This window comes from Pelodiscus sinensis, chromosome 3, assembly GCF_049634645.1.
Source record: "Pelodiscus sinensis isolate JC-2024 chromosome 3, ASM4963464v1, whole genome shotgun sequence".
Taxonomy (NCBI): Eukaryota; Metazoa; Chordata; order Testudines; family Trionychidae; genus Pelodiscus; species Pelodiscus sinensis.
Window position 1 is genome coordinate 134336880 of NC_134713.1, and position 22759 is coordinate 134359638.

General features: G+C 43.2%; 1 protein-coding gene across 4 annotated transcripts in view; it reads left to right on the top strand.

Moving 5' to 3' along the window:
- SPAST (spastin) overlaps window positions 1–22759 on the top strand; it is a 63061-nt gene that overhangs the window by 17932 nt on the left and 22370 nt on the right. For all 4 annotated transcript variants that reach the window (XM_075924924.1, XM_075924923.1, XM_075924921.1 and 1 more), the window contains 7 exons: window positions 6292–6479; window positions 7425–7558; window positions 8724–8817; window positions 14414–14488; window positions 18683–18754; window positions 19963–20038; window positions 21085–21176. In XM_075924924.1, coding sequence (XP_075781039.1) covers window positions 6292–6479; window positions 7425–7558; window positions 8724–8817; window positions 14414–14488; window positions 18683–18754; window positions 19963–20038; window positions 21085–21176 — 731 coding nt within the window. The remainder of the gene's footprint in view (window positions 1–6291; window positions 6480–7424; window positions 7559–8723; window positions 8818–14413; window positions 14489–18682; window positions 18755–19962; window positions 20039–21084; window positions 21177–22759) is intronic.

A 22759-nucleotide genomic window follows, 5' to 3' on the forward strand; every position in this document is an offset into this window, starting at 1 on the left:
AACTGGGCAGCTGGAGAGCAACATGGCTCTGAAGGCATTGCCCCACCAAAAGCAGCACAGAAATAGGGTTGCATGGTATGGTACTACCACCTTTTATTTCTGCGCTGCTGCTGGTAGGATGCTGCTTTCAGAGTTGGGTACCCTGCCAGCAGTCACCACCCTCAGTCCACCCAGCTCTGAAGGCAGTACAGAAATAAGGGTGGCAATACCGCAATCTCCCTAAAATAAACTTGAGATCTCCCCCACCCCCCACAACTTCATTTTGGTTCAGGACCCCTAATTTGGAAAACAGTATGGAATAAAAGCACACCAGACCAGATTTCAGAGAGAGATGAGATTTCATAGTCCATATCATGTTTTTCTTGGCTGTGAATTTTGTAAGGTGCTAACCATTTTTGGAATTTAGATCTGAAACTTAATGTTCTTTATATACGGATTCAGCCGAGCCAGGGCATTTCTAGATCAAGATTTCGTTGAATCTATCACCCTGTTACATCATCTTTCCACAGTATATCCATGCAGATTTTTGGGTTGCAAAGTTTCACTTTTGACCACAGAGCGAAAATCAGTCTTAAATTCCTTTAAAAAAACTGCTTGTGACTAATATGCACAAGTGTACAGCAAAATGTATCTGTTCAGGATCTATTTTTATAGAGAGAGAAGTAAACTGAAGTACTGTTCTGCTGAAGATATATGTCCTAGTATTGCCAACTCCCAAGAATGAAAAAATGATGAAATTGGCTTTAAAACATGAGGTCTAAACAAATTACTTTCTTGTGTATTCTTTGAATTTCTAGGCAGCCCTTTATTCCCCAATTTGTGTTGAAAATGTGATGGTTTTCACACTTTTGAAATATCTATATTAGTCAGAGCTGTTTCTGCAGGCTAGCATTGATTAAGATGGAGTAACAGTAGTAATGAAACTGGTGTCATGAGCTAGCCACTAGCTCCCAGACACTTGAGCTGCTACAACTGCACAGCTCTTCTTATTCAAGCTAGCTAGCTGCTAGAATTAAAATGTGGAATTATTAGGTGTAGAAAATTCCTCTTTAAAGTGTCATAAAGGTACTGTGTGTTTTTGTTTGTTTGTTAATGTGAACCTGGGGAGCTTCTTTTTTTTTTTTTTATACAGAAGTTGATTGTCATACTTCCCATTTTAAGCCCTCTTCCCTCTAATCCCCCTCACCTGCCTTTGAGACAATCTGATCTTTTGGCTGGGAGAGGTTTTACTTTTTGAAAAGTGTGGTAATTGAGTAAGGGGTTTGAGTGAAGAATTTGGAGGAAAATAGGCTTTACTTTTAGAAGTCTTCTAACGGTTTTCCTTTAATATACCTCAAATGAGTTATCTTAAATACCAAATGAGTTATGTACAATCAGAAATAAACACAAGGTTGTTTTTGTTTTTGTTTTTTTTAAATCTTAAGTAGCTACTTTTGGAGTAACCTGTTATAAATAATCAGTTCATGGATTCCAAGACTTCAGAGCCAATTCAGGAGTTCATGCTTTTTTAAAATTAAAGCTCTGAGTTTATAAACAGAGTTTGTGAATTTGAGCCAAAGAGTTTTGGCTCAGGAAAGCTACCAATTACAGAAGCATGTCCTCTCTCATTCATACATTCAGTAATTTAATTCTATTTCATATGTTTTTAGAAGCTTAATACATGTCTGACAGAGTTTATAAATGCCTGGAGCAAGTATGTTCTAGTCAAAAGACTTAACTAACCACTGTTGTAAAGCCCCTAGCATTCTTCACTCTCCTTGGATGTTGCTTATGAGATTGGCTGGCTATGTTTTCAGTGGTGACAGTCTGTAATTAGTCAAAGTTTGGATCTCTGTTGTAGGAAGACTTGTCCTCACTGCAGTCTTTTTAAGCTGGTTTAGGTAATAGTTCATGCAAGGTCAGTCACACTAACAGCTAGGAATGCACAGACTCCATTAAGTTTCTCACTTGAGCTTCTTTCTAAATAGTTTGTATGAGTAATTTATAATTGTGACACTCATTAAACCTTCCAAAGTTAAGATAAATTAACATTACTAAATTCAATACTATAGCTTTACTGAAATATTTGACACTGCTATATATATTTTAAAATGTTTTTTACATTCTGAAAGCACTTTCTCTAGAAAACATTTCTTTTTAATTTCTACATGTCAGTTTAGTTTTTCAGAAATTGTTTCTTAAACTTGGAGAAGTGCATGTTTAAACAAAACATTACAATCTTGAAGTTGAAAAATAAAAAAATACCTATTTTGAAATTGTACCTGAAGTTCATCAACCAGTTTTTCTTAATTCTGATGTCTTATTTTTTCTACCTGTCCAGAAAGCAGTCTTTCTTTAGTAATGCTTTGTCATGTAGTCTCATCTGTACTTCATTATAGACTACAGAACCCATTTCTGCCTTGCCTCACTGTGTATGCTGATAGGGAAATTATTGCTGTGCACTGAATATAAATCCAGCCATCCTCAAGTCCACTTATTTGTTGCATAAATGCCATGTTTTTCTGTCCAACATCCACCAATCCAGAGCCCGAGAACCTCATTTTCCCCTGTACAATTAATGTGCACAGACTAGCTACACCAGTGTACGCACTTAATTGAACCTACATATACAAGCCAAATAGCCTCTTAGTATTTCTATGTACTTGCCATAGATGTCTGAATCAGTGACCAAAATTGAGATCGCCTTCCTTATGGAGGGAAGCCAGACCAAGCAAGTTATGGCTATATTGCATTAGTTTTACTCAGAAGTTTAAGATGGACCTGTGTCACTATCAGCTGGTATGGTAGGCAGGCAGGCTGCCTTAACGCCGTTTATTTAATGAGAAAATAAAACTCAATTTCTTCACTTGTGGCCCTTCAGATTTTTAAATTCCAGCTTGTGTATGACTGGAAATTGTTACAAATCTTGACTACTTTAATGTTTAGCAGAAAATGAAAATGACCTACTATATAATAGAATTAGAAAACTTCATATGTTGAATGTGCTTAGTAAATTACTGTTAACTTCTGAAGAACAATGCTGTGAGCATTATTTTTCTGAAGGAGAAGGCTGCTTTGGACCTGGCATTTTAAGACTTGACTACCTTTTCATTATTACAGCAGTTGTGTACTCTTTCTGAAATATTTGTATCCTTATCCGTATCCTTCCTGTAATACTTGAAAGGAGAAGAGGGATACTTTTTAAGGACCACCAACTAGCATAGATTTCAAAGGAATCTTTTTTAATTTAAGGATTTAACTTTAAACAAAGTTTTATGGCAGGGGTGCCCAAACTTTTTTCAAAGAGGGCCAGATTTGATGAAGTGAACATGCGTGAGGGCCGACCATTTTGCCTGACATTCTTTGAACCATTAAAATTAAATGCAAATTAACTATTTTATGCAAAGTTTATTGCAAACGGCAAACGACATAACACCAACTATACATGTTGTGTCCAAATATATTTATAACTGATTTAGACCAACTGACATTAACTGAGATTTTACAATGTATTCATCTCAATTGAAAAAAAAACTTGCCTGCACTAATGTGAAGGGTGAAACTGAGATCTGGACTGCAGCACATAGGCTAGGTCTGGTTCAAAGGCAGTGGTTTTGATGCGCAAAATGTCACGCAGGTGAGAGTCACTTAGTCTTGTCCTCACGCGGTTCTTGTTAAAGTTCATAGCAGAGAATGTCTTCTCACACATATATGTTGAGCCAAACAAGCTCAGCATTTTCTTAGCCAATGTTCGAATCTCTTGAAACCGGCTCTTATCCAGTTGGCGGTAAAAGTTCACAAGAGAGAGCTGTTGGTGACGACTGCGTAACTCGCTGTCACAATGCAGCTCAATGAGCTCGAGCTGCAGCTGATCTGGAGCATCCTCGGGGTCAACAGAGAATGGAGAGGAGAAAAGGCTGATCTCCTTTTTAATAGCTGCAAAGTCCTGAAAGCGCTGTTTAAACTCCCCAGCCAGAGATGCAATGTCTGCTGCATACCTGCTCGTTTGCGCACTGATATTGTCCTGTGGAAAACTGTTCATTATTTCCTGCAACGCTGAAAAATGTATGGTATTGGGCTGTGTTTGTGACAACTGCCTTATGAAAAGTTGCAGCTTTGTCCCAAAGGCTTTGAGGTGTGAATAAAGCTGGTTCACTGCTGCATCTTTCCCCTGAAGACTCGTGTTCAGTACATTCAGATGCTTTATGTCAACTAGAAACCCCAAATCAGCCAGCCAAATAGGATCAGATAGTTCTCGCATTGGTTGTCCCTTTGTTTCCAAGAATTCTCCGATTTCCTTTCTGAGAGAGTAGAAACGCTGCAGTGCAGACCCCCGACTGAGCCATCTTACATCGTTGTGATATAAAACATCTTCGTATTCAGCCTGGATGTCCAGTAGAAACTGTTTAAACTGGCAGTGGCACAGGGCTTTAGAGCGAATAAAATTAATAGTCTTTAGCACCGGTTTCAGAACATGATCATATTTGAGATGTTTAGCACAGAGAACTTGCTGATGAATGATACAATGGAGTTTAATAGCTTTGCCTCCTTCTTCGATCACCTTGTTACAGATTAGGGTTGATAATCCACTTCGTTCACCAACCATGGCAGGTGCCCCATCAGTAATAATCCCAGTAACTTTGTTCCAAGGCAGTTTCATGTCATCTATGGCGGAACTAACAGAAACAAATAAATCTTTTCCTCTTGTTTGGTCCGTAAGGCTCTGGAGGTCAAGTAGCTCTTCAGTCACATTCATTTCATCGTCCACCCCTCTCATAAAAATCAGCAACTGAGCTGTGTCAGATAGGTCCGTGCTTTCATCACAGGCTATTGAAAAGAAGTCAAAATCCACTCCTTTGGATGTCAACTGTCTCTTAATATCTGATGAAATCTCTTCAATTCTCCGTGCTACAGTGTTACGAGCCAGGCAAATGTTGGCAAACTCTTGCTTCTTCTCGGGACAGATATTCTCAACCATTTTCATAACGCATTCTTTGATAAAGTCACCCTCAGCAAAAGATTTGCAATTTTTAGCAATTAACGTTGCCACCTCATAGCTCGCCCTTGTGGCATTTTCATTTGACTCACGGGCTCTTATGAAAAATTTCTGTTGTGACATTAAAACAGCTTCAAGTTGCTTCAACTTTTCACTGCGGTCGTGCCCTGTAAGCTTGTCGTATGTGCTATGTCTCGACTGGTAGTGTCTCTTGACATTAAATTCCTTATAAACAGCCACAGTCTCTTGGCATATCAGACAAACACAGTGATTCTCTATTTCAGTGAAGAAATATTCCACTTTCCACCTGTCCTGGAAGCGGCGGCCCTCACTGTCAACTTTCCTTCTCTTATGTACAGTCGCCATTTTTTTAAATTGACCAGAAGGGGAAGGGATCATGTGAGCGCAGTGCCAGAGGTTTAATACACTGCCCAAGTAATACACTGCACTAATACACTGCCCAACAAGAATTCTCTTGCCTTTGTGGCTGTTTGTGGCGAAGTCTCTAATGATGAGCTCCTCGTGCCTGAGCCCGTTTGTGGCGAAGTCTCTAATGTTCGCAGCTCCACATGCCTGAGCCCGCCAGGAAGCTGACAGTGCGCAGGGCCAATCACAGATACTGAGCTTGAGCAGCTGCGGAGTCCGTCCCTGATCTCAGCAGCTGCGGAGTCCGTCCCTGCACTCTCAGCCCCAAGGTAGAGGGCTTGCAGGGTCAGAGGCGGGCGGAGAGCGCAGGGCACGCTGGCCTCACGGCGGCCCGGGGACAGGGCGAACCCGTAGCCAAGCGGGGGAGCAGGGCTGCGGACGTGCCCTACATGGAGGACTTTAGGACCGCAGCGGCCGCCATGGACGGCGGCGGCGCGGCCGGAAGCGGCGCCAGTCAGAGGAGCGCCGGGGAGCCAGGAGAGGGGGAGGAAGCGGGGGCTGTCCCTGCACTCTCAGCCCCAAAGCGGAGTGTAGGGGCAGGGTTTGGGACCGCGGCGGCGGCGGCCCGAAGCGGCGCGCTGAGCGCACCAGTTAAAAAAAGCACCGGGGAGCCAGGAGAAGCGGGGGGCCGTATTAAATCCGACCGCGGGCCGCATTTGGCCCGCGGGCCGGACTTTGGACATGCCTGTTTTATGGCATCCTAAAAGATTAGTCTTTTCTACTACCACTTCACTTTTTTGTCTGCAAGTTGAAAATTAAATTTTATCTAAAGTCCGGGTTCTTAACTTAGTTTTACAACTGAGGTGTGTGTTTATACATTTCACTATTTCATTAGCACCGTGCATGTTTAATATGCTTTTATGACATTAGCTTTCCTTTTTCCTTTGTAGAATATGGAGCTGTTCCAAAAAAGAAGGATCCATTAGCGCACCCCAGTAACTCCCTTCCTCGTTCAAAGACTGTTGCAAAAACTGGATCCACTGGCCTTTCTGGTCACCATAGAACCCCTAGCTATAGTGGGATATCAACTTTCTCTGTAACTAGACAGGGAGCAAATCCTGCACCTTCGACATACAAGGTATGCTAGAGATGAAAAGTGTCCATCAGCTGCTGGAGTTAATGCAAAACCCATACCAAGCTCTAGTTTAGACTACATTTAGTAAAACCTCAGAGTAATATTTGTTTTGGATGGGAATATTAAATGTATATGTTCAGTTGCCTATGATATTTTAAATAGTAATGTTTTTGTCTGAAAACTTTTGGGCTTGGTCTCCATTCCAAAATGAATCTCTCTTCACTCTCGCGCCCCCCCCCCCAATTCATTTTGCCTTAAATCTAAGAATATTTTTAATTGAATTAAAAGGGCTTCTTTGTATTCAAATGATATTTTAAAACTTATTACCCACTATTTCTAGATATCGGGAAATACATTTTACTCAGTAGCCCTAGACTTTTTTCTTTCCTGTTCCCTGTAAATCATTCATGTACAAATAGCTGTTTCTCTTAGCCATTATAAAGAAGGCTTACTACATAATTTACATTGTGAGGCTGCATTTGAAGTATAGCAGTAAAAGATCTATGCCAGTAAAGTGAGATGAAACAATTAGAAAGGAAAAGGAAGATCAGGGAAGAGACATGAAACAGAATCTGATTGGAAATTTGATGGTGATGGTACTGGGATGGTGAGGGGATGTGGCTTGGGGATCACCTTTCAAAAGCATTATAAGAGAGGGGGAAGCTTGATTAGTAAAAGTTTGGGATTCTCTGAACTATTGATTGCTTATAGTCTTTTTGAATACATACCGAGAGTCACAATTCTTATGGAAAGTGAATCAATATAGAATATTTACTAATCCTTATTTTCTAAAAATTAGCTTTTAATTTTAGAAAAATGACACGTATCAAAATATTTGGCACTTTTTAGCATCCTAAGTTTTGCATCTGAAAGTGTGATGTATGTTTTAAAATAAAATGGTTTGTATATATTTGAGAAATGCAAACTAATTTTTTGTCTTGACTTAAGGGTCCGTCAAAAAATAGCAGAACTAACAAGCCTTCTACTCCTACAACTGCTGCTCGAAAAAAGAAAGACTCGAAGATATTTAGAAATGTTGATAGTAATCTTGCCAATCTAATTCTAAATGAAATTGTTGACAAGTAAGTCAAACATAACATTTGTTTGTATTCAGAAGTCAAGTCACTTCTGATGCTGTATTTTAAATTAAAAACAAGTCATTTTTTTTTCTTGGGGAAGGAATGAAAATCAGTTCGATAAAATTAACTCGGGAAATTTTCCTATCTGTTGGAATTATATTTGCATGTTGACAGTGAGCGAACTATCCTTAAGAATCAGGGGGTAGCCAAGTTAATCTGTGCAGACTAAACTTAAACGACAAATAGTCTGGTAGCATTTTAAAGACTAACAAAACATGTAGATGATATTATGAGCTTTTGTGGGCACAGCCCACTTCTTGAGATGACCAGAGTGTTGGATGTCCAGAACTAAAATAAATAAGGGGGGGGGGGGGAACGGGACAAGAAGAGGTAGTGGGTGCAGATAAGAACTATTAGAAGGCAATAGAGAAGAAGAGTACTCACACCAGATACTATACAGACAAAAAAATCATTGGCACCTTCATTCGTTGGTAGTTAAGGTCCCAGCCATCCGGTATTAACAGATCTTAAACTGGCTGTTTTGTTACAGACCAATTCCACAAGCCAAATACACACAGGGAAGGACATTTGGCTTGTAGAATTGGTCTGTAACAAAACAGCCAGTTTAAGATCTGTTAATACCGGATGGCTGGGACCTTATCAACCTACCAAACAGTGAAGGTGCCAATTATTCTTTTTCTATATAGTATCTGTTGTTAGTACTCTTCTTCTCTATTGCCTTCTAATAGTTCTTATCTGCCTCTTTTGACTACCCAGTCTTTAGGTGCTTACAGACTACTTGTTTTTCCTGTGTTATATTCCAGCTCTGCTTTCCCCTTGATAATTTTATATCCACTACTTCTTGTTTCCCCTCTCTCCCTTCTCGGCTATTTATTTTAGTTGTGGACATCTAACATGCTGGTCATCTGAAGAAGTGGGCTGTGCCACAAAAGCTCATGATACCGTCTACATGTTTTGTTAGTCTGGTACCACTTTAAGTTTATCCTTAAGAATGAACAAGTGATTATAGATAACAGTAGTATGTGCAGTAGTAAGAATTCTTAGCTTCAAGTTGGTTCTTAAACAGTTAAATGCATGAAATCAGTCATCTCCCATCCAACAGAAGTATGCTATTGTTAGGCTAATTGATATTCTGTTTCTTTGTTAGTGGGCCAGCTGTCAAATTTGATGATATCGCTGGGCAAGAGCTGGCTAAACAAGCACTGCAAGAAATTGTTATCCTTCCTTCCCTTAGACCTGAGGTAAGCAGTCAAGCAATTTTTATCCTATTGCCATTTACCTCCAGCATCTCAAACTGGTTACTGCTGTCATAGTACTGAAAACTAGACATCCGTGATAGCCAGGCAGTGACTCAATGCACCAGTGCAGCATGGGGCTTGATGCATTCTATGAGAATAGGGCCATCCATCATATCAAACACTGCAATGAAGACAGAGGATAAATGCAATGAAGTAGTCATGGTTTGAGTTCAGGTATCACTGATCACCCTAAAGAGAATGACATTGCTATGGATCAGGCAGAGTCCAGATAGAAACAATCCAGAGATTCTGTGAATAGAAAAATGGCTGAAGAGGTCAATGTTTTGCTCCACTGTTTTTTCTCTCCCCCCCCCCCCCCCCATCTCCTTTCATTGTGTTGTTGCGGGGTAATCTAAAAACAGGGCTGTAGTTGACAGTGGGTGCTGGGAAAGGGTTTAGAATATTCGGGGTGAACAGAGTTAGGCCATTTTTTCTAAGTATAACACTGTTTAAGAGAAGTAACACTGAAAACGAGAATTGGGAGGCAAGATGAGATGGGGAAATAAATGGATATGAGGTCTACTAACGAAATTAAATTTGTTCTGCAAAGATGAAATGTTGGTGATTGGTGTATGCAAGAGTTGTGCTCACTAAGGAGGAGAATGGAAAATTGGCTGATATCCTACTTTGTGATATTTACATGGGTAATGGATGCTGGCATGTGTGGGAAGCAGAGCAAGATAAAGAAGCTGGATAGTGGAGGGAGGAATGTGGAGAGAAAAGGCAAATAAGGGAGAGGAGAAGCTGTAATGGTAGCGGAAGGGGCATGTAGGTATAGGAAACATTGAATTTAGTGGGTGAACATTTTTTGTTGTAGACGGTACTGTATTGTATACTGGCACAGGATTCAGAGTGGTCATCAAAGTTTGAAAAGAAATAGATGCTGCAGTGGTTGGGGTAGGGTCAGTCTGTTTTCCTTTTCCTTTACCTTCAAATACTAAGTGAATTGTTGCTGAATTCACGCTTGTTAAAATTAGACTTACTAGTATTAAAAAAAACTAGTCTGGCATTTGGTAGATTGGTGCCACATGTTTCTGCAGATGAAAGATACGTAACTGAAACAAAATCACAGTTGGAAAGCAAAGCAATGAATAGTACAAATTAAGAATGTAAATGGAGTAATTGCACTTGAGGGACAAGAGAGTTGAATGTTTATTGATGAATGGACAACTGGAATCAAGCAGAGGAAAATAATGGAGATTAAAAATGGTTGGTTGGAAATTGCTTGTGAAACAAACTCCTTTAAAAAGAGAAGTTAGAGAGACTCAGCACCATTTCAGAGATGGAATAGACTTTTTAAGGCTGTAGAATGGCATTGATTTGGCAGATTAAATAGATGTAAAAACTACCCTCCCTACCCTCCCACTCCCCGCTGTTCATTTTGGTTGTTTTCATGTTTGTGTCTCAATACTAATGATTTAGCAAATTAAGACAAAAACTTTAAATAGCTTTTGGAAAGCATATTATTGGTTAAGAGGTTAATTAAGGCATCCGTTTTAAAGAATGTATTGCATGTGACAGACTTGTGTTTCTAGCTCTCCCCCCTCGTCCCTCCCAAGATATAGGGGGATCAGTCCAAATAGTGTAGAAGTGTGGCTAGCTGGCCTAGGGGAGTCTAAGAGTACCCTACAGCATTCAAGGGTGAATGGGGATTGTGTACCCTTGGCAGAGGTGAAAAGGTTGAATCTGTTCAAAGCTTTAAATGTTGTGCATAATTTGAGAGGATGGAGAGAATTCCACAGTGTGTCAAATGATGGACATGGATTTCAAAACTTAGGTCTTCCACTTGCTTTTCTCAACCTTGTAGCAAGTTGCAGCTACATACCCTAAGTTAACTAAAATAAAGACAGGTTATGTCTACACTGCATTCCTCTTTCGAGAGAGGAATGCGAATACCACCGAGCGAAATTGCAAATGAAGTGTGGGTTTGAATTTCCCGCACTTCATTTGCATAATGGCATCCGGGCGCTTTTTCAAAATACTGTATTTCAAAACAACAAACGCAGTCTAGAAAAAACCCTTCTTTCGAAATAACCCTTACTTTTCTTTATTTCGAAAGAAGGGTTTTTTTCTCAAAAGAACAAACGCAGTCTAGACAGGGTTCTTTCAAAATACGGTATTTCGAAAAAGCACCCAGATACCATTAAGCAAACGAAGCGTGGGAAATTCAGATCCGTGCTTCATTCACAATTTCGCTCAACGGCATTTGCATTCCTCTCTCAAAAGAGGAATGCAGTGTAGACATACCCTTAGGCATTTGCCCAGTCCCCTTCCATCCACACACAATACCCTCTTACACTTAGTGTTTGAATTCCAAGCTAGTGGACCTGTCCGAGGGTAGAGACCTAGAGTTTGTGTGTTGCTTTTATTTAGGATAGTAACTCACCAGTTTGCTGTGAGAATGCAGACAAAATCGTTTGAGTAGTAGTTGTCCTCCTGTGATTTCTGCCTCAGAATGTGTCTAGACTACTGCTGTGTTCTTTCAAAAGTAAATCGAAAGAATGAGGCAGGTTTTTTTTGACTGTGGAAAACCTCATTTTACAAGGAATAACGCCTTTTTTTCGAAAGTGCTCTTTCGAAAAAAGGCACTGTGTAATGCAAACTGTGCTTTTTCAAAAGCATCCAGGCTGCCTGGGTCCTCTCTTTTGAAAAAGTGGCTTGCTTTTTCGAGAGTACTCAGAAGGACAGACAAATTCGCCTACAAGTTGTTGTGAAAGAGTGATTTAGCTTACTGCATCATAATCAATCATGAGTAATCATCCCAGTAGTCTTAGCATCGTACATGGACAAATATAATGCAAGTGAAGGCAGAGTAACTCCAGATAAGAGTATTGCAATGTAGCAGCGCGGAGAATGAGGGAAAGCACACAGCATGGGTCACTCACTTCTCTGCCCTCTCTAGCCAGGTTAATCTGAGTGCCAATTGTCTGACTTAACTGTATTGAAGAAATACTTTTCCTGTAAGAGCTAAGGAGGAAGAAGACTCAAGCCATTCTCTTTAGAAGTAACCATTGGGCTGAAGAGCAGAATTGGGGATAGTGGAAGATTCCGTATTTGCTGAAGAATCATTTACAGTGTGGCGCACTCTTACTCCCAACCATCTGTATATAATGTGAAGTTTTTATCTATTGTCTTTGAAGCCTAAATCTGAGGCAAATTTGTTAAAGGCAGCAATTTCAAACAAAATACTGGGGTTCTAAAGATGGTTTTTGGAGGGTAAATTAGACCTTGTGAACAACAAGGTGAGTAAGGATCTATGGCAAGTCTATACTGGCACTTTACCGCACTGCAACTTTCTGGCTCGGATGTGAAAAAACCCTCCTTGTTCCAAGTCCAGCAAGCTACAGCGCTGTAAAGTTCAAGTGCAGACTGGGCTACAGTGCTGGGAACACAGTAGCTACTCCCCTTGTGGAGGTATCGGGGGCTCTGGGAAAGCCCTCTCCCAGTTCTCCTACTGTGGTTACACTGACACTTTAAAGCACTACCATGGCAGTGCTTTACATTTTATAGCAGAGTTGAGAGCTTGCTGTGCGCTGCTCTGGCAAGAAGAGCCAGCAGGCTGGAATGTTTGGTTATAGGAGGAGGTGGGGCACACTTCCAGCTGGGCTCCTAGGGCTCTCCTGCAAGTTCCTGTGCTTAACAGCAAGCAGCCAGGCAAGAAAAAGGTCTATCTGGGCTTGCTCCCATGGTGGTCTGGAACTGCCCCAACCTCACACTTTCTCCCCCAGGGTGCAATTTAAGGAGGGCATAGGGGGCTGAAGCCCCCCATCCCTTGAGATTTGTACCGGGTCACTGCTTGCTATTCCGCTTCCTATCAAGGAGTGAGAAGAAAGCACACCACATGTACATTCCTCTCTTCTGGCTGGAGAAGGCAGAGGGCAGAAGAGTAAGTGATCTACACTGTGTGGTTTTTCTCTCGCTTTGTGAGTGACAGGGGATAGCAAACAATGTCCTGGTATGAATCTTGGGGAGAAGCAGATGACTACAGCCCTCCCCCCCCCCCCCCCTTCCCTAAATAGAGCCTCCCCACATTACCACCTACACACACATGCTCTGACACCATATTCCTTCCCCCCACAATCCCAACATCCCCTGCCATGAGCCCCTCCATGTAACATGACTACTATGCTCCCCACACATCTCCAACTCCCTGCCCTCTAAATTGCTACTTTATTTCACTGGGACATCTTTAAATAGGGCCCTATCAAATTCAGGATCATAGTATTTTACAGTTTTAAGTTTCATAGTTCTGTAACCCTGGGGGTCCTGACCTAAAAGCAGATGATGGTGGGGGTTGGTTGTAAACCATATTTAGGGAGTTACGGTATTGCCACTCTTTGCCTTTAGAGGGCTCCCAGCTAACAGCTGTGGAGCACCCTGTAGTCAGGGGAAGTTCCCAGAAGTGAATGTAATCCAGCCCTAGGAGCAGCCTGTGCAGAGCAAGATACGGTCCTGTTCCTCTCCAACTGTTAGCCCTGGCTGGGTTGAAGTCCTGCACATAGTAGGAGCTCCCAGTCCTGGCCTGCTCCCTCCAACTCCAGGCTTAACACTCAGGAGTTAAATGGGACTTAGCTGTGTTTGGGGGGTGACCTCTGTGTTCCCCCTTTCTGCCCAGTGTTCTGGGTAATTGCCCATATCACTCACTTACAAGGCTGGCCTTGTCTATCTCCTCCCCCAAAAGTAGTGAATCACCCAATACCATACCACCCTTATTTCTGCATTGCTGCTGGCAGAGAACTGCCATCAGACTGGTCTCTGGCCACCCAGCTCTGAAGGCATCACAGAAATAAGGGTGGCAATACCACAGCCCCCTACAATAGCCAGATTTCAAGGGTGAAAACCAGATTTTACAGTCCATAGCTTACTTTCCACCACCACAAATTTGACAGGGCCTTAACTTAGCTAACCTTACTGTTGGAAATAATACTACATTTTTGTTTTTATACTTCCAAAGCATAAATTTACTTTGGCTTAATTTTTTTCAATGCCTTTTTCCAAATTTTGTGTCTTGTTCACCACAGTCTCTTTTTTTTTTTTTTTTTTTTTTTTTTTTTAAGAATGCATGTCTTTAGGTTTGTAATGAGCCCTGGAATATTTTACTGAGTATGCTATGTTTCATTAGCGAAAATGGAGCTCTAGGGGTACGTCTAGACTACATGCCTCTGGCGCCAGACGCATGTAGATTAGGCTACCAGACATAGGAAAATGAAGCGGCGATTTAAATAATCGCCGCTTCATTTAAATTTACATGGCTGCCGCGCTGAGCCGACAAACAGCTGTTTGTCGGCTCAGCGCGGCAGCCATGTAATTTAAATGAAGCGGCGATTATTTAAATCGCCGCTTCATTTTCCTATGTCTGGTAGCCTAATCTACATGCGTCTGGCGCCAGAGGCATGTAGTCTAGACGTACCCCTAGTATCTACGAAACTAAAATGCTATATTGTAGAAAACTATGGATTTTTTTTAATAGAATCTTATGCTTAATTGCAATATTGGTAATCCTGCATATACATTTATTCTAACGCAATATATTTCTCAGTTATTTACAGGACTTAGAGCTCCTCCACGTGGATTATTGCTGTTTGGCCCACCAGGAAATGGGAAGACTATGTTGGTAAGAATTACTATTTATTTGGCAGAAGTTGAAATATAAGCTGTTGTCATGAATTGGTGCTTCTTTGGTCTGTGAAATTGAGAAATCCTGCATAGGAATCACCTAATCTTTATTACTATCATTCAGAGCTGTTTATTATCTCCTCCGTCAGCTCCTTACAGAACGGTTATCAGAGCCATTAGCTGTTAATTTTGAAAAGTCATGGACAATGGGTAGAGATTCCAGAAGACTGGAAAAGGGCGAACATAGTGCCCATCTTTCAAAAAGGAAATAAGGACTCCCCAGGGAATTATAGACCAGTCAGCTTAACTTCCATACCTGGGAAGATAATGGAGCAAATCATTAAAGAATTGGTTTGCAAATATCTGCAAGATAATAAGGTGAAAACTCAGTATGGGTTTGACAAGACCAACCAACATAATAGTTTGCTTGTTTCCCTATCAAAAAAACCCCAATGTGAATGTTGGAGGAAGGGGGGGGGAAGCTGTAGATGTGGTATATCTAGACCAGGGTCGGCAGTGGCGCGAGGGATGGGAGCTCACCTCTGCCCCCATGCAGCTGCTGGAGAGCCCTCCCTCTTCCCTGCAACAGGTTAGGCTGCAGTGGAAGGAGGCAGCACTGGGGCTGAGGCTCCTCAGTGATGCCTCCGGCTCCAGCCCGAGACTGCATGGCCGTGGCAGCATTGCCTCGGGCTTCCGACTGCCCCAGAGGCCGAAGGTGCCACTACTGCGGCCATGCAGTCCTGGACTGGCCCCAGAGGTGCCACTGCCATGGCCACACGGTCCAGGGCTGGCCCAGGGTCGTGTGGTCATGGCAGCGGCACCTCCGGGGCTGGCCTGGGACTGCATAGCTGAGGCAGTTGCTGCAAAGGGGTGTGAAGCCAGGTAAGCATCCCACCTCATGCCCACATCCCCATACCCGTTGTCCTCACTCCACTCCCACTTGCCAAGACCCTGTCCCCCAGCATGCTCTGACACTCTCCCTTTTTCCTGCACCCTCCCTCCTGGCCAGACACCCTACCTCCATCCTGCTCCTGTACCCCCTGCCCTCCTTTGGCCTGGCCAGATACTTACCCTCACCCTGGTCCTGCATCCTCCTTTGCTCTTGCACCCTCCCTCCTCGCCACACACTGCACCCTCCCTTGTTCGTGCTCCCTTCACCTTGCTTGCTTCTGCATCCTACCTCCCACCCAGACCTCAAACCTCTCCCCTTTCTGCACACCCCTTCCCTTCCAGATCCTGCACCCCTATCCCTATTGCATTCACTGGCAGCTCTGTCTTGCCTGCTGACCTCTCATTTTTGTCCCTACCCCAGAGCTTAACAGGGTCCATAAAATCTAGTAACTCCAGCACCCCAGAAAAGCAAATGTGGCCTGTGAGAAACCCTGAACCTCAGTCCTCCCTGTCCTTTCCCCTCATCCTGTGAGGCTGGAGAACCAGAGGTATGAGGTGTCTCAATTGGGGGATGCATAGGTGAGGGTTGGGGCTTTTGGGAGGAGTGTGGTATGGTGTTTTTTTTTTTTTTTTTTTTTTTTTTTTTTTTTTTTTTGGTTGCTTCACATGTGTGGTCCCCAACAGATTTTTCTGTTGGGTCAGTGACCCCGACCCAAAAAAGGTTCCCCATTCCTGCCATAAATAAAGAAAACATTGAAATCTTTTGTGTTGGACATAGTATTTTACTTTATCAAACTTCATATTAAATAAACTAACAAAGTTAAAACTGTTATCTCGCGCTGCAGCTGGTTCAGAACATATGGTCATGGGTTCAGAAATAGTGTCTAGTCGAATAGTTGACTAATTGATAAGCAGGAGCTTATCAATTAGCACTATCAACTAGTTGCTGCCTCTTCCCCCCGCGGGGCGGGGCGGGGCGGGGCGGGGCGGGGCGGGGCGGGGCGGGGCGGGGCGGGGCGTGTGTGTGTGTGTGTGTGTGTGTGTGTGTGTGTGTGTGTGTGTGTGTGTGTGTGTGTGTGTGTGTGTGTGTGTGTGTGTGTGTGTGTGTGTGTGTGTGTGTGTGTGTGTGTGTGTGTGTGTGTGTGTGTGTGATGAATGAAAAGACACCCGCGGAGCATGAAGACTTTGCATGAAAGCTGCTTCCTTGGGGGAGGAGGGCGAGAGAGAGAGATTGATTTACAGTATAGAGCCATAGCTGAGGAGGTTTTGCTGTGAATTGGTACAAGCCAAACTAAGCGCCGCAGTGGCTTACCATTGTTGACTAATCATATAGTCGATAGCAAATCTATCGCATTTTAACATCCTTATGAGACACAATAATTTTTATATCCTATTCAAGATCCTGATTTAGCAAGCTAATTTACATCATACTCTGTTTTTCTTCATACAGTATACTTATTGCCATGGTCACCAACCCGTCCATCACAATCGACTGGTTGATTTTTGGGGGCACGACCAGTTGATTGCAAGGTGTTCCAGCTCCCCTCACCCATTCCTTTCCACCACCAAGAAGAGCCTATGCTGGCGCTACCTCCTGGGAAAATGGAGATAGCGCTGGCTTCCTACAGCATGGAGGCGGGGGGGGGGAGTCCCCAGCGGCACTCCAGATTGGGCATCTCAGCAAGCATGTGCACTCTTCCTCCTCCCTCCAAAACCAGCCGGCATGTTTCCTGAAGAGCTGGATCTGGAGTGCAGCCAGGGACTTCCTTCCCTGTGCTGCCTGCCTGCCTTCCTGCGCTGGGGGCCGGAGGGAATAAGAGTCCCCTGCTGCAGGCCAGATCTGACTTCTTAAGAAGCATGCTGGTTGTTTTGGGGAGGGGATGAGCAGTTTGTGCTGCAGAATCCCCAGGACCTAACAGAGCTGTCCCTGCCCCTCCCCCTGGCCAGACCCCCACGAGTATGCTGCCAGGCCCCCGCCAGCACCCTGACCCACTGCCAGGCCCGCACCAGCACCAGCAGCCTTCCCCTTGCCCAAACCTTCACCAGCACCCTGTTCCTGCCCCCTCCCTCCTGGCCAGACACCTACCCCCAGCTTGCTCCTGTACCCTATTTTCAACACACATTCTGTACCCCCATCCCACTCACTGGCAGCCCTGCCCTACACACTGGATCCCTTATTTTGGGCCATACCTCAGAGTGTAGAGGGGCCCACAAATTCTGCTAAGCCTGGTTCTCCAGAAGAGTTAGTCTGTCCTGAACCTCAGTCCTACCTACCCTCTTCCCACCCCCTCCACCCACCGCCATGAGGCTGGAGTGCTAGGGAAGTGAGGGGTCTCGGTTGGGGCCATATCAGTGAGGCTTGGGCGGGGGGTTGGCGGGGTTGTTTTTTGCATCTCACTTGTGTGGTTCCTGACTGATTTTTTTTTTTTTTCCTGTGGGTCAGTGACCTCTGACCCAAAACAGGTTCCCCCAGCCATCCCATAAATAAAGATAGTGCTGAAACATTGTGTGTTTGACATAATATTTTATTTAAAAATGAAGCCTGGTCAACAAGTCCCCAATTGGGGCCAAGCCCCCATCTGGCAACAGCATCATAACACTCCTGCATCTCCCCCCCCCCCCCCCCCGCTTCCCCTTCCCCATCCCAACCCTGAGCCTATCATACACCAGAATCTCCTGTCCTGAGCCTCTCACATCCCCAAACTCCTGCACCCTCACATTCCCAGTCTTCTATCATAACCGTCCTGTACCATCCACACACTGCAAATCTGTCCTGAGCCCATCATACTCCCAGCCTCCCTGCCCTGAGCCCCCCATTCATCCCAACCCAAACTCCTGCACCCCAACATACAAGCCTGTGGCTTGCTTAGCACCCCAACCCTCCACCTGAGCCCAACATTCTCAAGCCTGGTGCCCCTTCTCTGAGCCAGCATCCCCTTCTCTACTTTCTCCTGCACCCAAATTCCCTCCCAGAGCTTGCACCTCTCACTCCTTCCCACACCCAAATCCCTCATTCTCACCCCCGAGTCCACATTTCCTGTCTCAACCCAGTGAGAGTGAGTAAGGGCTGGAGACAACAAATGATGGTAAGGAGGGGAACAGAGGGCGGGGCCTCAAGGAAGAGGTGGGGGTCTTGGGGAAGAGATGGGGTAGATCTTGGCTTGCCCTGACATTTAAAAAGTGATCTTGGGTGTAAAAAGATTGGAGACCACTAACTTATTGTTAAGTTTATTCAAAATACTAAAATACAGTGGAGTTCTTCAATTTGTGTATCATTAAGAAGGCATTTACTGTTTTTCAGGCCAAAGCAGTTGCTGCAGAATCAAATGCAACCTTTTTTAACATAAGTGCTGCAAGCCTGACTTCAAAATACGTAAGTAATATTGCTAATTGTTAGTCAAGATGCTAATATGTTAACAACTAGCTGAAGGATTTGTAGGGCTAATACAGTAAAACTCTGATGGTCCGGGACCATCAGGAACCCGAAAGTGCTCCGGGCAGCCAGACCATTGGAGCTGCTCTGCCCCCGCTTCCCCGATTCAGCCGCTGCTAAAACTGACCAGCGGCTGAATCGGGAAAGCCGTGGGCAGAGCAGCTGGAGTGCTGCTGGGTAGGTTCCGTAGCGCTGCCCTTCGGGACCAACCCGGCAGTGCCCCAGCCGCTCTGTCCCAGGCATCCCGCTTCAGCTGCTGTTGAAACTGACCAGCGGCTTTCTCCAGGAAGCCCAAGGCAGAGCAGCTCTGCCTTGGGCTTCCTGGAGTCAGCTGCTGGTCAGTATCAGCAGCGGTTGAATCGGGGACAGCTGGGGTAGAGCAGCAGGGATGCTGCTGGGTTGGTCCAGTAGCGCTGAGGAGCGGCGCTGCGGGACCAACCCGGCAGCACCCTAGCTGCTCTGTCCCAGGCGTCCCCAAGAGCAGCTAGGGTGCTGCTGGGTTGGTCTCGCCGCACCAAGGGTTGGTGCTACCGGACCAACCCAGCAGCACTCCAGCTGCTCTGCTGCAGGCATCCCAGATTCAGCCACTGCTGAAACTGACAGCAGCGGCTGAATCTGGGACGCCTGGGGCAGAGCCGGACTATCGGAAGGGGGGGCTATGAGGGGTCTGGGGTGGGGTGGGGGGATGCTCTGCTATGGGAGGATGCAACTCAGTCTACTGAACTTGTTAAGCCAAAACTCCTCCATGTTTCATCAAGGGGACATTAGCACTTGAGACAATGCATTGTACGGAAGTGTATTGGATATTAAAAAATACAAAATAGCAGTTTCATAAAGTGAGTCTTCAATATTGAGCATAGTGCTGTGGAAATATTTTTATTTAAATATAAAGGCTGTGATTTTTTTTTTCCAATGGAACTTGCTTTGAATTTTGTTTGAGATTTATGTACCTAACTCCTTTACACTCCTTTCATATTTCCAGTCAGAATCATTAGTCAAGTTTTCACATTTTTTCTGTGTGGAAAAACGTAGACTTGTTTCTCCATTACATGCCAAATTAGTAGTTTGCTTATCTGTGACATGGGAATGGGTCATGGAAAGCTTGTTTATTTTGTAATATTTGTTTTGAAAATGATTGACCTTTTTAGGTAGGTGAAGGAGAGAAACTGGTGCGTGCACTTTTTGCAGTAGCCAGGGAACTTCAGCCGTCTATAATTTTTATAGGTAAGACCTTTTGGCTAGTAGTTTATAAAAAAAAATGTATTTTATTAAAAAAAAGATTAAATGCTGTCTTTAAGGTTCAGTTGTGATAATAATAATGGAAGACCTAAGATAAGAGGTTCTCTCTGCATCAGTGATTGCTTGTTCCTTAATTGATATTTGAGAGTGTTCCACATTCTGCCCTAGATCAAGTCTAGGAAAAGTTTAACTAACAAAAGAATTGTCCTAGGATACCTAGGATGTGAAGGTTCTATTTTAGAGCATTTTTGTACATAACCTAAAGTACAGAGCTATGAATGTTGTGCATTTTTTTACCTTCTCATCTTATTTGGAAACTTGGGGTTTATTACACACAGATGACAGAATGCATATAAAATTCCTGTCAGATAGCTGATGATGTCAAACAGCTGATCATTGTTGCCACTGGGCCTTTTAATACCCATAAAATATTTTTGTAACTTTTTTGCAAAATTTGTCTCCTGAAGAATAAAGGTAGGTTTTATCTTATTGGCTCTGCTTCCTACCAAAATACAGTAAAAGATTTATCTGTTACGTTGGGGGGATAAGGGGTGCTGATAAACAAAAAATTCCTGTTAACTAAAAGGAAGGGGGCTCAGGGCTAGGGTTTTGAGTGTAAGAAGGATGAGGGGTGTGTGGGTTTTGGGAGGGTGTTTGGTGTGAGAGAGGCAGGAGATTGGGACACTAAATGCAGACAGTGCTTATCTTGGGGCACTGCAGTCAGTCAAAGCAGCAAAGGTGGTACTTAGTGGGAGGCAGCACACAGAACCTCATGTCCACACACCTGCCTAGGAGTAGCAGGGATATGTTGCCACTTGAGGGGAGCCACCTAAGGTGAGCAGCTCTTGGATTCAGCACCCCAAAACTACTCCTGTGTCCCAACATCCTGTCTGTGCCTCTTCCCTCACCTTAACTCCTTACTGGAGCACACACCCCTTCCGAAATGCTGGTTTATTATGCTTTCTGGTTGGTAAAGTGCAAGATAGCTCAACTTTTACTGAAACTCTAAAACTAAGACTTTTTCTTTTTAGATGAAGTTGATAGCCTTTTATGTGAACGAAGAGAAGGTGAACATGATGCTAGTAGGCGTCTAAAAACAGAATTTTTAATAGAATTTGATGGTGTAAGTATCAGTGTTATAGTATTTTTGGTTGTTTATTTAAATTAGTTATACAGTGATGGGTGCCAATGAAAGCTGCTAATGATACACTAGTGGCACTCTAATAATTAAATATTCCTTCGTTTATTTTCTTCAACAGCAATAAAAATACTTCTTAGCAAACACCTTCTACTTTGGCCCAATAAAGTACCATGAAGAGTTGAGACTGTGAGAAGGGAGGGTGGTGATGGAGACCTGGGGAGTATTGCGTGGGTAGGGAAGAGATATTAGGTAAGTGGTGGGAATTATAGTAGAGAAGCTATGAGGGAAAGCATTTCATTTCTTGTTGAGGAGAAAGAACCCAGCACTTCTGTTAATGGGAGTTTAAGCAGTTGGAGGAGACATTCGGGTTCAGTATCAGGCCTACACCTGACTTACATCTCTTATATATTTTAAAGAGTTTGTTTATGGATTTGTTTGTGCACAATAAAGTCATACTTTGTGGAAAACTTGGTATCTGTAGGTAATCACAAACAATCCTGCCACTTAAAGTAACTGAATGCTGAATGCATTACTTTTTACAGCGGAATATACTGGGTGAAAGGTTTAAATAATTATTTATGGGGAAAAAGTCATGATTATTATGAGTGGAGTTCATAAATATTTGAACAATATTAAAATTGAGTCGTCTATTCAACTGTCATTTTAATACAAAGAAAATTTTTACTATTACAAATCACAAGATAATTCAAATTAGTTACTGAAAGAGTAATGGAAGCTTTGAGTTTGATTCAAATGTACTCTGTACAGTTATTCAATAAAATAAATATTTGAAGTTGAAATCCTACAAATTTAAAACTTATTTTACTTCCCTTTTTCAGGCACATAAATATATGTAATAGAATTTTTTATTAAATTGCTTGAACTTTCCTATAAGTGTAATCTACACAAAATGACTTTGCTCAGTCAGCGACAGGCCTCACCTGCTAGTAGCATGCATTTATGGAAATAGTAGTGGCAAAAAGATTATATATAACTATTGCCTGTTTTGCTGTTCAGGGATATATTTTTCCCTTCTAATGGAGCCTGGGCTTTCAGAAATGTGGGCCTTGGAGGAAAAGATGATTCTGGCTAAACATTAACTTACATTTTTTTGATGTATACAACTATGAAACTATTATAAGGAGGCTTTACATCTGGGCTATGTCTAGACTGCAAGCCTCTTTCGAAAGAGAGCGTCTTGACTGCACGCGGAATTTCGAAAAAGCAAGCCGCTTTTTCGAAAGAAAGCACCCAGTGAGTCTGGATGCTCTCTTTCTAAAAAGCCGGTTTGCTTTCAAGAACGCCTTCTTTCGAAAGAGCACTTTCGAAAGAAGGCGTTCTTCCTCGTGGAATTAGGTTTACCACCGTCGAAAGAAAAGCCGCATTCTTTCGATTTAATTTCGAAAGAACGCGGCTGCAGTCTACACGCAGGTGAAGCTTTTTCGGAAAAAGGCTACTTTTCCCGAAAAAAACCCTGAGTCTGGACACAGCCCTATAGTAAACAGTCATTTGATTTATGGAAAATGGCAAACAAAGCAAGATTATAGGTTCTGCTGAAAAACACA